The following is a 14,579-nucleotide window of genomic DNA, read 5'->3' on the forward strand; positions in this document are numbered from 1 at the left end:
TTTAGTCTGTTTCTGATAGCTCTATTTTTTTTCCTGATTAAATTGGTGTTCAGAATGAATGGCCCAGATCCTAGGCAAATACTGTGGTAGCAATAACATGAATTGCCATGTCTCCGGTGGATTTACCGAAAGATAACGGCATTCATTTGTGGAAAGGTTGTGGTGATGTGTGTTTTCCCTAATGCTTCCTCTTACGCTGTATGACCAAATCTATAACCATAGCTTCAGACCATATATTGCTTCCTATTGCCTTGCCTCCAATGTACAGTACAAGCACTTGGAGATGAATGAGAGCTGGGTGAATAGCCGTGAATAATGTATTCCTTGTGACTTAGCAATTAACTGGTGAACAATTGTCTTTGTTGTTTGACCAGCACAAATTGACGATTGCCCTACACGCCGGCCTCATACCATGGTGACGTGCCATATATCTGTTGAGAGTTGGTTGGGACTCCCTAATATGCTGTGGGGGTGAGCAGCTTGTACCTCCCTGACCAGCTGAATACAACACTTAGTTATTGTGTGCTTAGAAAGCAACAAGACCCTAGAAGCCTGGATTTTTTGTGGTGAATTGCTGGGCTTTTGCTGTGTCTTATCCTGCTGACATCAGTTCCGTATTTCACATAAAATGTTTAGTGAACAAAAACAAGTGAATGTGAAAAGATCTAGTGGGGTTATTCTTAGAACATCTGTTATTTCACAGCTGATGTACATTAATGAGTTGTGAAATATCCTGCCATAGCCACCTATAGTAAATGATCTCAGTCAGCTTAGAACTGATTATAGAGTCCTTGATCTCTTTGAGGTTATTGTGGTGATTATACGGACATCCCAGCAGGTGTAGAAGCAGCATCATGTAGAAGAATCATGAGGCAGCATGAACTGAGGTTGTTTTCAAGCGGCAGCCTCCCTGGGGTCTGTCCCTCGTCTGACCAGTTTCCCGATGGTACCAGAGCCAGCAGTATAAAGTGAATGTGTAAAAAGGGAGTTAAATGACCATTTTAATTTTTGTGGGTGGAGATGCCATTTACACCTAATGATGATTAAATCAATGCTTCTCTGATGCTCCTGTTTAGGAACTGGTGTTAAAACCCACAGCCTGGAAACTTCAGGAATGAGTATGAGACACATTTGCATGTTTCCACCATTAAAATCAGAATAGAGCCCTTTTAATAGCTGATGCCCTTTGGAAAGGAATGGTCTGTGTAGTGTTCCAGCTGATCCGTTCATTCGGTGTGTGGTTAAAAACATTTAGCGTGAGGATCTGCTTTGAATGTGAGTACGTTTTTTTAAGTACTGATGGTGGGACTGATCTAATTCAGGTGTAATTGTGCATTAATTTGTCCATGAACTTCTCTGGTTGTTGTTGTTCTTTGGTGAGAATTTCTAAAGAATCAAGATGCTGATATTTAATTGCAGTGCTGCTTGATGTTGGTTGAAGGTACCCCCTCTGCTGCCAGTTGCCGGGTGTCAGTTTTCTACAATAGCTGCTGGTTGTGCGCTGTTGCAGGAGGCTTGTTCTCTCCCTCTCATAGATTTCCACCACACCGCTTTTAGCTACCCATGGTGGGGATGAGCTTCTTCCTTGTGATCAGTACAACTTCAGTCTTTATTGCTGCAGTCTCACTTTGCCTCTTCCTGCATCTGCTCTTGGCTTCTCTCCTATACCCATTGCCCTTTGGAAGCAGTTTCTTGGAACGCTGGATGATTTTGGATTCTCTAAAGCTTCCCCAGCTTCAGTAGTTCTTTCTCCCTGTCTCTGCACTCGTATCAGAGGGGATCCTGATTCTGGTGAAATCAGTGGGGTGTTTCTATCTACCGTCATGATTTAAAAGCTGAAGTTAAACTATATATTACAATTGTGGGCTAAGGCCTTGCCCCTTGGGTTACTTGTGAACTTCTTAAATTTAATCACTTGGTCTAGTAAAAGCTTTCAGTGCAAATTCAAGATTAAGTGGCTGCAGGTGTTTAAAACAAATACAGCAAACCGTAATTTATTTTTTGCTTTCATCTAGTTAAAAATAATAAGCTCTCTTAGAGGCTTTTAAAAGATTTCAGAACTCATGGAATGTTTTCCAGCCTATAAGAAATTTTTTACTCTAAAATATTAAACTCTGAAATCAGTGGCTGTTATCATGGGATCCTTATTTTCAAGTATCATGAATGACCCAATAAAATTCATACATTTTTGGTTTCTTGTGAAGTAGGCTCCCTTTTTGTAAAGTAAACTGATCACTAGGGCTCATAAAACGCAGGACCCACTGCTTACCTGTCATGCAAGACTATTGTTGGATTATGTGAGAAAAGGGGAGGTAAAGCAGAAGAATCCTGTTTTTATTGTACAAAGACATGCAAGTGAGCAGTGTACCCATTTCACAATTAACATCATCGTAGATAATTAGTTCTACTATTTCAGTTCAAAGTAATGTCTTTTGGTTTTAATAAAGAAGGGGGGCAGCCTGCATACAGCTTGTATTTTGCACATTTCTTCTGACCTGTTGTTAACACTTCAGATTTAAAATTTGGGGGTGGGGGAATGAAATGTAGACTGAGATTTTCTACACCACTAGGGGCATTTAGACCGCACAATTTCCCCTTGAAATTAATGGGAACTCTGTCTCTACATTTCCTAGGCAGCTTGCAAAATCTCAGCCTTAATGAACTATTCGCTTTGTCTTCTATTCAGGATTTGAACTTTACCCAACTCTGACAGACTGTCAGGGTTCCCAGTGCTGCGGTGAGATGCTTAAATAAAAAGGGGGTTTCAGAGATGCACCATTTTCTCATAATTTGGTTTATAAAACAATTTTTTTAAACAAAATCCTAAAGCTTGGGCCTAGCAGAGACAGTGTCCTCTGCAGCCTTTGGAGAATCTCTACCCAAATTAATATGTTAATTTTGTATCCTCCATCAGGAACCGAACTTTACTGAAGGAGGAAGACCCCGCTGTTCTTATATCAGAAGTGTTAAGAAGAAAATTTGCTCTAAAGGATGAAGATGTAACCATGAAAGAAAACTGACATTACACTTCCATTTAAATCTGTAAGCAAGTGTATCGTGCTCCTAAGATTTTTCTTCACAGTAGCTGCCTTCCTCAGGATAAAACTTTTTTGCCTCTTTACTGATTAGAAATGATTTCTGCACTGGAAACTTATTCAAGAAAGAAACTATGGATTTGCAGTGTTTTCCACGTCTCTAAATATATAAAAACTTTTTAAGAAAAAGGAAATTGTTTTCCACATATATTTTGAAGCATTGCTGGTAACAGATTCTTCTACAGAGTGATGCTAAATGAAGTTATCTTCCTATCTGTGTTATCCCCAAGGTGACTTTAACTTGAATCATTAATTTGACTCATGATGGTCTTGTTGCAATATGACTAGCTACTAATTTATAATATAAATGGACATAAAGCATCTAATTCTTTCTTCGTTCAGGGAAAGTCTGGTGCAAAGCTATCAATGAAACTAAATTGCTTCTTCCTTCTAGGCTGTCAGTTTTTAGGAAGTTCTTACTGTAGCGAGGGTGGTTTAAGAGCTTACATTATTTTCTCAAAAAAGGATTCCATTCCCTAAAGTTTCTTCCAATTACTTTCCTGTCCCATTTGGGATGGGAGACATTAAAGGGAATGATCAGTCCATTTAACCAAGCTCAATTTGCTAGACTGGTGAGTGACTTTCAAATAGTTTGTAATATTTGAAAGATCAAAATATCCCGAGTCACATTACATGACACTTATATCCTGCCCTAAGGTAACTTGTCAAGAATTCCATGTGTTTCATTAAAATGATCTTTTTATTCAATTAACTTTATTAAAATTCAGTAAGGATTTCGTCCAGTTAATGTGACTTAAAGTTTATCTACTGAATCATCAAAGCTAGGAGTTGAGTCCTGTAGGAAACCATGTGGGGAAAAGGAAAGGAGAGAGTTAAATCAAAGTCACTGGTTGAAGTGTCATTCTGCGCTAATATGTCTCTCAGCTGTATTCAAGGTAGATGATGATGATTCTTTTATATAAATGGATCCCTATACTTAGTTCTCCAATGATATTTGCAGGTTTCCTCAATAGTCAACAGCTGTGCTGGGTTTTTTTGGAGGACTGGTTCTGTCTGCTTGTACTGGTATCTGAAACGTTGCTCATAGCAGAGTATTGGTGTTTTGGGCTGTTTCTGCTGCAGCAGAGGGCATGAATCACCATGCTGCATGTTGCCTCAACTTGACATCTGTCTGTCTGCAGTTACTGGGTCCTGTGGCTCCCTCTTCCTAGTCTCTCCTGTGTTGCTTTCTTGTGAAGTCACTCTACTGTCCTTGCAACTCAGCAGAGAATTGAAAATTCAATGCATGCCTATTTAAAATATTGGGTGTCAGGAATGGGGTGAGTGAGCAGCTCCCACACCATAATTCCCACAATATTTGTGCTGCAGGAAACTATACATGACATTGTCATTCTGCCTGAAACACACCACACACAGTTGGTATCTAACCCCATTAGTTCCTACTTATCACCACTTCTGTAGGATGGGAGAGTATAACTGGGTGGCCTGGCTGGCACATATTTTAGTCCTTGGTGTGGAATAATATTCCAACGGTCCATTGCACAATTCTATACACACACACACGCAATCCTCTGCTGAGTCAATAGGGAAGATTAGCCATGTTTTCCCAAAAATGCATCTGTATCTACACAGCTGTGGCCATACTGTATTGTCAGAGGAAAACATGGGAGCCTAGTCCCACATAAAAGTGACAATACAGGGTCAGCTAATGCAAATGATTGCACTTTTGTGTGATCTTCCTGCCCTATACTATCATGCTGCTTCTGAATGGGGTGAATTGGCCTCTCTCTCCCCAAACAGATGCAAATGTACCTAAGCCAGATTCTTCCCTACACTGGTGGTGTGACCAGTGTGGGGAAAACCTCACTTCAAGTCCAGATTCGCTCCTGCAGCCAGTAACTGGCTTAGAGAGGGAGGAAGCTTGCTCTGTTAGAAGCCCCTGGTGGTAGGGCCAGCAAGAAAAGTCACACACTGACTTTCTTGCTGTCCCTCCTTACTGTGGCAGTTGTGGGGCCCTGCAGATTGTGAAGCCAGATCTGGCAATAGTGGTACGGTCAAGGTTTCTATTTTAAAATAAGTAAACCTGCCACTGCACTCTTGCTTTATTTAAGCACGCTGGTGGCAGTCACAATTAGTACTGAACGTCTAGGATCCCTCCCTGTACACAGCTACAAACTTTGGCTTGCAAGGTCTAAAATGCCTGTTATGTACATCTCCTCTTCCTTCTTCACACCAGCTGCCTTGGGTGGGGATGGTACAACTACAGTTTCTGATGATGATCTTTGATTTTTCTTTTGAGCAAAGTAGCTTAATCCTACTAATTTAATGAAGGGACATGTATAGCTGACAACTGTGCCCCTTAAGAAGCATTATAGTGTGCATACTCCCTTTAAGTCAAAATATTGTTCTGTTGCTATAGTAACAATTACCATACAGCAGACCATGGGGTCCATCTAGTCAAGTAACCAGTACCACATGCTTCATAGGAAGTTGCTTGCAACTTCGATCCAGTGCTCATAACACTAGTCAATTAGGGGTTGTTTTGTCTGCTGACACAAGAGGCTCTGTGTCCTTTACAAACTTGTTTTTAAATATTCTCAGGGCTGTTCTTAGCTATATACATGTCCAGTCCATTTTTGACTCTTTTAGTGACATCCTCTACCAGTGAATTCCACAAGCAACTGTGTTATGATTAAACACTTGACTGGGCAGCTGAACCTAAATTTGGGGGGCAGATAATCCACCTGTAGATGTGTTGTGAGACACTAGACTACACAGTGTGGATCCTCAGGCTTGTGGACTCTGACTTCTGAGACATACTGCAATATTCAAATCAATGGCAAGGTGTCTCTTTTCCCTTGAATAAGTAACAGGTCCTTATTCTTCAAATGTGGGATTGAAGTACCCTTCATGCTTCCTTTTATATAGCACCACCACTAACCAGAGCCTTGCCAAACATGCAAATAGATGGTGTCACACAGATACAATGTTTGACAACATGGTCCCTATGTTCATATGAGCAGGGCACGGGTAGGAGCAGATGTGGAAACTTGATTACAACCCATCTTGCTATAAAATTATCACTTTATTTGCACATGTATAATCTCTGTTTAATCAACAACAATTCTGCATGCAGCATAAATAGCCTGTGTGTGTGGGTCTATACCACTCGTAGCCAAAGGCCATATATGCAAGGTGTACGCTTACACAGTCCTTGTATCTTAAAGAAAGTGATGCACTGTGGAGGCTGCAGAGGAATTTTCACATACATTAAAAAATGTCAATTTTTCAGCAGCCCATTGTATTCAGAAAAAAATTACTACTGAATCAATGTTTGATAATTCTATTTCCTTCTGAATCCTCTGTGAATAGCAAATCATAGCATGACTCAGGCTCACATAAATTAATGGCTGTAGTAGCTAAAGGAGTCCTGTCCAATGCCCCTGAAGAATAAACTTTAAAGCAATCCACAGAGGGTGGGCTAGGCACCCTCTGGACAAAATTGGTTTTGTCCTGTAGATACTTTTTCTGCAAAGGAGATCTGACATTCTCATAGAAGCACTGGTGAGAAATGACTCTGTATCCCTCTGAATCCTGGGTAAACAACTGTGTGGTAGGACTACTCTTACTGTCCCCCTGCTCTCCTGCTGAACCAGCCATATTGTGAGAATTTCTTGTCCAAAAGTCAGCAAAATTTTGACTACTGTCTCTCAAAAGCTCTGTTTTAGCTTTTCGCCCCTGGGAGAGAGGACAATTGGTCTGCTGGCCTTCGTTACCCTTGGGAACAGGACTTATATTCTCAACCTCTGAGAAATCCATGAAAGAAATTCCACGAGGGGGCAGGTTTTTGCATCTCCTCCTACCTTGCTTCATCAGGTGTTTAGGTTTGAGACCCACTCTAGTTATCCCCCTCTTGGAGCACAAATGAGCCTCTTTCTCACCTATCCAATAACTCTTGCTCTTGCTTGAAATTATCCCATTTGCTACAGAAACACTTCCAGTGAATGAGTCAGCTGAATTCCTGTGAGCCAGAACCCTATTGCCCTCTGAATCCTGGGTGAAGTTTATGGAGACAGAGTCTTCTGTCTCACCAGCGGAGGTCCTTGCAATGGCTGTGCGCTCACTCCTGCCGTTAGCCTGTGCTTGTGGGAAGTTATAGTTCACCAGGGGAATGCTCAAGCCTTGTGTGTTTTGTACAAGCAGCTGGCTACACTCCTGAATGTTGTCCTCCTGAGGGCTCAAGGTTGGTGCCTGGACTTCCTCTAACTTAGCAGCTCCCGAGTTCTTCATAGAGGAGGCAGCCAAGAAATCAGAGCCTTTTCCTAGGTGTGTTTTATTTGACATAAGAGGATATGGCTTTAAGTTTTCTTCATCATCCTTTTCACCTGGAAAAAACAATGTATTTGAATAAGACAACACAGCTGATATGCAAGCTTTTCAAACTCAAGATGAGTGACCACACAATTATGCCCTTCCCATAACTCTACACTGTGCCCCACCCCTCCTTTAACTAATTTGGACATGACCAGACTCTCCCCTGTTTCACAACATCCTAATAGCTCTACCTCCTTGTAGAAATTAGTGAGAGGGCCGGTCCAATATGTGAAGCAAGAAGAGGACAGTCAAGCAAGTTCTGCCTCTCATGAGGGAGAAGTGAAGTGACATCTGAGCAGTTCCAAGCTCCCCTTGGTGCTCTGTCTCTTCCTCAGGCCTCCCTCCCACGAAGAGTCAAATTCCAACTTGAGTAAAGCCATTCCACCTACCTTAAGTTCCCCTTACACTTTCAATAGGATGTGCCATTTAACAGTTATGTAATGCCTCTGCTTTCCACACCTAAGGTGGCTGCAGTGATTTTGAGGACACTGTATATTTGTGAAGTGCTTTACCAATGAATAGTGCAATAGAAATTAAGATTTAATAAATCTTCCTCTGATACAAAGTGGTGTGATTGATTAACTACTAGAAGATGCTCCACTTTTCGAAATTAGTGATGCACAAGGAATGTGGAAAACTGAACTGTAAAATTTTCCAGACACCTCATCATCTCTTCAAACGGAGGAAAGAAACAACAGAATAAGTCTTCTGCTTTTGAAACCATTTGAAATAGTGTAATTTCTAAATCCTACCTCAAGATTCTAGCTTTTTCTCAATTTCAGAATAAAGAGTTAATATTTACACAGCAATAGAAAACTTTGTAGAAATTACTGCAGGGAAGTCTCTAAATCTTGCCATCGGAATCTATACTGAATGAAAGGATAGTGGCCTTCATGCAGTAAATCCACAGGGAGCAGGAAACAGCACAAAGCATAAGCAGAGGCTGAATGGCACTACTACAAGCCCGGCCCACTCGAGACAAATAAAAATCAGACTCACTCAGAGTAATGTGTGCATGTGTTTAAACAAATATCATGCAAGATTACTAGGCTCAGCTCCCCACAGGCCATTGTTGCGCTCGCTCCAACAGCCAGAGCACACAAATGTAAAAAGCACTTTTCATCATAAACTGAGCCATGGCTTAGCTCGCAGTCAGCGTTTCTGAGCTGAAATACCATGTTAGATAAAATTCAACGACACTAGATGGACCCAGTTGACTAAACCAATTAGAGATGTGTCCATAGTATGAGTACACTCCTTCCCCTGCCATTTCCTCTCAGCTTCAAGACTTCAGGGTTAACATGCTACCCTTCCCAATAAAGGTCCTGATCCTGTAGCCCTTCCACAGCACAATGCTCCTGTTTAAATCAATGGGAGTGTTGCACAAACAGTGAATTGTAGCATCAGTTCCAAATTTATAAAAACACATGGGATGAATTTGGCACCTAATTCTTTTAGGTTAATCCCAGCCTTTAACGTTAGTAGGGAATACAATCTGGCAAACGTGGGAATGGATCTGAATGGTCTTTGTTCATTTTGGGTCAGATTTACCCATCCCATGCTATTTAGCCTCTAATCTACTTTAGGCTACCTGACAGAAGCAATGCTGGAAAGTGTCCAGACTCCTAACTGCACACTAGTAAAGGCATTCTCTGTCTCTGCCCGTGCAAAATGCCTTAAAATGAGACTAGGTGGTTTTTCTGTCCTGTCAGGAAAATATATATATATATATATGTATGCACAGAGATTTGGTCAATCTTTCGAGTGTACTCAGAGGAGGAAGACTCCCCAGCCAGCAAGCCATAATTTTTAGCCAGGTTCTGTGAATATTAACCTGATCCTGAATAAGTAACATATAATGTAGCATGATATAATGTTTCACTATAACTTTGCCATATTAAAAAGTTGTGTGTGTGGGCGTGTGTGAGCGCACAAAAATTGCTCTACAGTACCTGTTGGTTGAATGCTGAAGAACGAAGAGATGGTAGTTTGCCTGGTGTATGGCTGAGAAAGTCTTGTCTGAGTAAAATTAACTGAAATGTGACTATTACAGTTCCTCTCAAGAAGTGGATTTGGCGTGTTTGAAGTTGGCTTGGATACAAGAGTCTGGGTGGGGAGAGAAGTGCTAGAGTGAATTTAACTTGTTAACAGTGACATAACTCCCCTCTCCTTGTTATTCCCTTTATCTCCTTTCGTCTACAGTTGTATCACACTGCTTGAACAACCCTCTTCCCCAATAAGCCACATTTCCTACCTCTTCACCTTTTTTCCTTGCTTCTTTGCACTGCTAGTCTCTATTAGGATACTCCCCTCTGCCACGTCTGAGACAATTCAGTGATGGCTCATTTTAAAAAAAGGAGAGGTAAAAATACTCTAAGCTGCTTCTTCTGCCAATCTCTTGTTCCCATGCTATATCATCCCTGCATGTGAGCCCTCTAACTTGGATTGTAAACTCCTGAGGGCAGAGAACATTGTGTACTAGGTTTGTAAAGAGCTGTACAAAGCTATGACATCACAAACAGTACAGATTTATTACCTGTATTTTGCGCTTCTTTAACTTTGCAGTGTCCAGCCAGATGCCACAAGTCTCGAACTGCTCCGCAGTGCTTCTTTTTCTTACACATTTCATGGCTGATCCTTTTTCTGTATACAAATAATGAGGGACCTGCTGCAGCGTGAAATAAGAAGGCAGGCTAGAGCATCATTAGCAGTGTTCTTGTATATACTCTGTGCGAGGACAGGAACAATTTCCAGTGCAGTAGTGGGAGAGTGGGCAACAGCAATACGAAACTGACTCACTGTGAGACCTTGGGCAAGTTATTTCATCCTTTGCACCCCATTTAGCAAGGGATAATTTGGTAACTGCTTGGAAAGCCCTTTGAGATCTACTGTATAAGTGCCAAATAATTATTTTGATGATGTGCTTTGTAACTGGCTGCTCCTAAAAACTTTTGCTGCTTCTCTTTCACACAGTTCTTAGCACAGCTGGATTTATAATTGCTGGAAACACTTGAGGCTATGGCTTCACTGCAGAATTAATAGGAGTTATCTACACTGGAGTTCGCCTAGCTTCAGTGAGACCTGCCACACGGTGGGTATGTATATATTGCAATAACTGAGATGTACTCAAGCTAGCTCTCATCTAGCTAGCTCAAGTCCCAGAGCAGCAAAACCATGGCAGCACTAGCTGTACGAACTTGCCCAGAAACCTGGGTAGTTACTTTCGGAGGGGGGAGGGAGCCCTAGTCCACACTGAAGCTTATACTGCTTTTGCTTCACTGTTCCAGGACCCAAACTACCTAGCCCGGGTATGTCTGCTCAAGCTGCAATCACACACCATGGCTGCAACCTGAACATATCCTGTGAAGTAGCTCAGAAGCTGCATGTCTATACTGGTGCTGCATGCACTGTTGTGTTTTAAACAGGGCCACGGTGAATGGTCAATAGCTGATCTGCAGGGAGGAGATGAGACAAGGGCCTATGGCCCAGGGCAGTGCGAGAGAAAGGGGCATAGGAAGGCCAATAAGGCTCCATCAGCAGCTCTTTAATGACCTGAAAATCAAAAAGGAATCCTACAAAAAGTGGAAACATGGACAAATTGCCACGGTGGCGTACAAAAAAACAGCACAAGCATGTAGGGACAAAATCAGAAAGGCTCAAGCATGAAAGGAGTTACACATGCCAGGGGACATAAAACCCAGTAAGAAGAGATTCTTTAAACATATTAGGAGAAAGATGAAGGAAAGTGTAGGTCCTCAACTTAGTGGGAAAGGAGAGCAAATAACTGATGACATCAAGAAGGCTGAGGTATTTAATGCCTATTTTGCTTCAGTCTTCCCTGGAAAGGTTAAGGGTGAGCAGATACTCAACACAATATTAACAACAAGGGGGAAGGAACATAAGCCAAAATAGGGAAAGAACAGGTTAAAGAATATTTATATAAAGTTATATGTATTCAAGTTGACAAGGCCTGCTGAAATTCATCCTTTGGTTCTTAATAAACTAGATGAAGCAATCTGAGAACCATTAGCAATTATCTTGAGAACTCATGGAGGATAGTTAAGGTCCTAGAAGACTGAAGAAGGGCAAACATAGTACCTTATCTTTAAAAAGGGGAACAAAGAGGACCCAGGGAATTATAGTCCAGTCAGCCTAACTTTGATACCTGGAAAGGTGCTAGAACAAATTATTGAACAATCAATCTGTAAGTACCTAGAGGATAACAGTTATAAAGACTAGCCAGCATGACTTTGTCAGGTTTACTAGCCTAGTGGATGGGGGGGGGGGAAGCTGTAGAGGGGATATATCTTGATTTTAATAAGGTTTTTGACACAATTTCACATGACATTTTGATAAGCAAACTAGGGAAATGCCATCTATATGTAATTATTATAAGGTGGGTGCACAACTGGTTGAAAGACCACATGCAGCATGGTTTTCCATGGTTCACTGTCAAACTGGGAGGACATATCTCATGGGATCCCTAAGGGGTCAGTCCTGGGTCTAATAATATTCAAGATTTTCATTAACAACTTAGAAAATGAACTGGAGAGCATGCTTATAAATTCTGGAGATGACATCAAGCTGGGAGATGTTGCAAGCACTCTGGCAGACAGGATTAGAATTCAAAAGGACCTTAAATTGGAGAAGTGATTGAATTCAACAAGACGAAATTCAATAGAGATAAGTGCAACGTATTTTATGTAGAAAGGAAAAATTCAAATAAAAGACCAGGGTGGTAGTACTGCTGGAAAGGATCTGGAGGTTACATGGAAGATATGGGCGGTAACTGTCCCACTCTATTCAGCACTGGGGAGGCCACAGCTGGAGTACTGGACCCATTTCTGGGCACCGCACCATAGGAAAGATGGGGACAAACTGAAGCGAGTCCAGAGGAGCTCAACAAACATGATAAAACGTTTAGAAACCTGACCTATGAAGAAAGGTTAAAATAACCTGGGCACACCTAGTCTGGAGACTGAGGGGGGACGGGATAGCAGCCATCACATATGTGAGGGGCTGTGAAAAAGAGACCGATTGTTCTCAGCAGCCTGTGAAGGCAGGACAAGGAGTAATGGGCTTGATGGGCAGCAAGGGAGATCTAGGTGAGCTGGTAGGAAAACTTTTGAACTCCCAGGAAAGATGCTAAGGGAGGTGGGGGGGCGCTCCCCACCACTCCAGATGTTCAAGAACAGGCTGGATAAGCCCCTTGCGTGCTCCCCCCGCCCACTGCTGCTTGCTCCCAGCCCTTCCTGAGCCCCCAGCTCCCCATCCGCTCCTCATCCCAGCCTCGCAACCCACCTCACCCCAACCCTTCCTGAGCCCCCCACCTCCTTGCTCCCAGCCCCTCCTGAGCCCACCACGCTCTGAGCCCCCCGCCCCCTTGCTCCCAGCCCCTCCTGAGCCCCCCGTCCCCTTACTCCCAGCCCTTCCTGAGCCCCCCGCTCCCCATCCGTGCCTCATCCCAGCCTCGCAACCCACCTCACCCCAGCCCCTCCTGAGCCCCCCGCCCCTTCGCTCCCAGCCCCTCCTGAGCCCCCCCCCCGCTCTGAGCCCCCCGCCCCCTCGCTCCCAGCCCCTCCTGAGCCCCCCCGCTCTGAGCCCCCCGCCCCAGCCCCTCCTGAGCCCCCCCGCTCTGAGCCCCCCGCCCCCTCGCTCCCAGCCCCTCCTGAGCCCCCCCGCTCTGAGCCCCCCGCCCCCTTGCTCCCAGCCCCTCCTGAGCCCCCCGTTCCCTTACTCCCAGCTCTTCCTGAGCCCTCCGCTCTGAGCTCCCCAGCTCCCCATCCGTGCCTCATCCCAGCCTCGCAACCCACCTCACCCCAGCCCCTCCTGAGCCCCCCACCCCCTCGCTCCCAGCCCCTCCTGAGCCCCCCCGCTCTGAGCCCCCTGCCCCCTCGCTCCCAGCCTCTCCTGAACCCCCCGCTCTGAGCTCCCCGCCCCCTCGCTCCCAGCCCCTCCTGAGCCCCCCGCCCCTCGCTCTGAGCTCCCCGCCCCCTCGCTCCCAGCCCCTCCGAGCCCCCCGCCCCCTCGCTCCCAGCCCCTCCTGAGCCCCCCCGCTCTGAGCCCCCCGCCCCCTCGCTCCCAGCCCCTCCTGAGCCCCCCCGCTCTGAGCCCCCCGCCCCCTCGCTCCCAGCCCCTCCTGAGCCCCCCGCCCCCTCGCTCTGAGCTCCCCGCCCCCTCGCTCCCAGCCCCCTCGCTCCCAGCCCCTCCTGAGCCCCCCCGCTCTGAGCCCCCCGCCCCCTCGCTCCCAGCCTCTCCTGAACCCCCCCGCTCCGAGCCCCCTGCCCCCTCGCTCCCAGCCCCTCCTGAGCCCCCCCGCTCTGAGCTCCCCGCCCATGGTTCCTCCGGGGGGCTCTGAACGGCGGCGAGCTCCCCCACAAACGCCCCGCACCGGCCCTCACCGGGCTAGCGGCGGCCAACGACCTCTCCCGCCGAGCAGCTTCCCTTCCCGCCCGGCACGGGGGGGGGGCGGGCTGGCCGGGAGAGGGGCCAATCACAGCGGCCGGCTAGGCCCCGCCCCTGCCCCGCGCGGCCGCAGCGAGGGGCGGGGTTAGACTCGGCTCTCCGCGCGCGCGCCCGGCGCCCCGGTCCCTAATTGGGCGCTGCGGAGCGAGGCGTCCCAGGGACCCGCCCCCGCGTGGCGGAACTATGAGAAGTCAACAATCTCACAAAGGGGGCGGGGTGCAGCTCAGGCCGCATGTGTTTATCCAGCGCCTAGCAGCCGGGGGGGGAGCAGGGGCTGGGCCATGCTTAAGGGGTCCGTGCACAGTAAATAATTCTGTGATGAGGGAGGAGGAGGGTGGAATTTAGGCAGAATGGGTGTGTTTGTACAGCACCGAGCACAAAGGGGTCCTGTGCACACCCACACGATGAGCAGTCAATAATTACAGGGCAGGGCGGCTCTCGGGGCAGCTGTACCTAGCGGTACCAGGTCCCGCCCCCCTGGGAGCAGTCAGAAGGAGAAGGGGCGGCGGCCCGGGAAGCAGCTGCGGCGCTGCGATAAGCTCCCAGAGGGATCGGTCAGGCCCACTGTGGGTGGGGAGGCAGGACGGAGCAAGGCGTAGCCGGGAGCGGGGAGCACCGAGGCTCTAGCATGGTAGTGCACAGGCCCCCCAAGCATGGCCTGCCACCATCCTAGGTGCTGTACAA

The 14,579-nt window shown here is 45.9% G+C and overlaps 2 protein-coding genes across 8 annotated transcripts in view; one reads left to right on the forward strand and one right to left on the reverse strand.

Moving 5' to 3' along the window:
- The window catches only part of MTFR1L (mitochondrial fission regulator 1 like), a 23,185-nt gene extending 15,190 nt beyond the window's left edge, over positions 1 to 7,995 (forward strand). For 4 of the 5 annotated variants that reach the window (XM_075121313.1, XM_048825490.2, XM_075121315.1 and 1 more), the window contains exon 7: positions 2,915 to 7,995. In XM_075121313.1, the coding sequence (XP_074977414.1) occupies positions 2,915 to 3,020 (106 nt within the window). In that variant the 3' untranslated portion in view covers positions 3,021 to 7,995. Of the gene's footprint in view, positions 1 to 1,076; positions 1,276 to 2,914 lie in introns of all 5 variants that reach the window. The other variant, XR_007353355.2, reaches the window with a different exon arrangement.
- Positions 6,123 to 13,904, reverse strand: AUNIP (aurora kinase A and ninein interacting protein). 3 transcript variants are annotated; one of them, XM_048825489.2, is made up of 4 exons: positions 13,832 to 13,904; positions 9,967 to 10,073; positions 9,383 to 9,536; positions 6,123 to 7,441 (listed from the first exon to the last, which is right to left on the reverse strand). In XM_048825489.2, the coding sequence occupies exons 2-4, from the start codon at positions 10,057 to 10,059 to the stop codon at positions 6,384 to 6,386; spliced, it is 1,305 nt and encodes a 434-aa protein (XP_048681446.2). In that variant the 5' UTR covers positions 10,060 to 10,073; positions 13,832 to 13,904; the 3' UTR covers positions 6,123 to 6,383. The 3 variants fall into 3 exon arrangements, with proteins under 3 accessions (XP_048681446.2, XP_048681444.2, XP_074977413.1); XM_048825487.2 differs by having other exon boundaries at positions 9,967 to 10,098; positions 13,832 to 13,892; XM_075121312.1 differs by having other exon boundaries at positions 9,967 to 10,095; positions 13,832 to 13,870.
- Between the last annotated feature and the right edge of the window lie 675 nt (positions 13,905 to 14,579).

The sequence above is a fragment of the Caretta caretta genome, chromosome 19, assembly GCF_965140235.1.
Source record: "Caretta caretta isolate rCarCar2 chromosome 19, rCarCar1.hap1, whole genome shotgun sequence".
Taxonomy (NCBI): Eukaryota; Metazoa; Chordata; order Testudines; family Cheloniidae; genus Caretta; species Caretta caretta.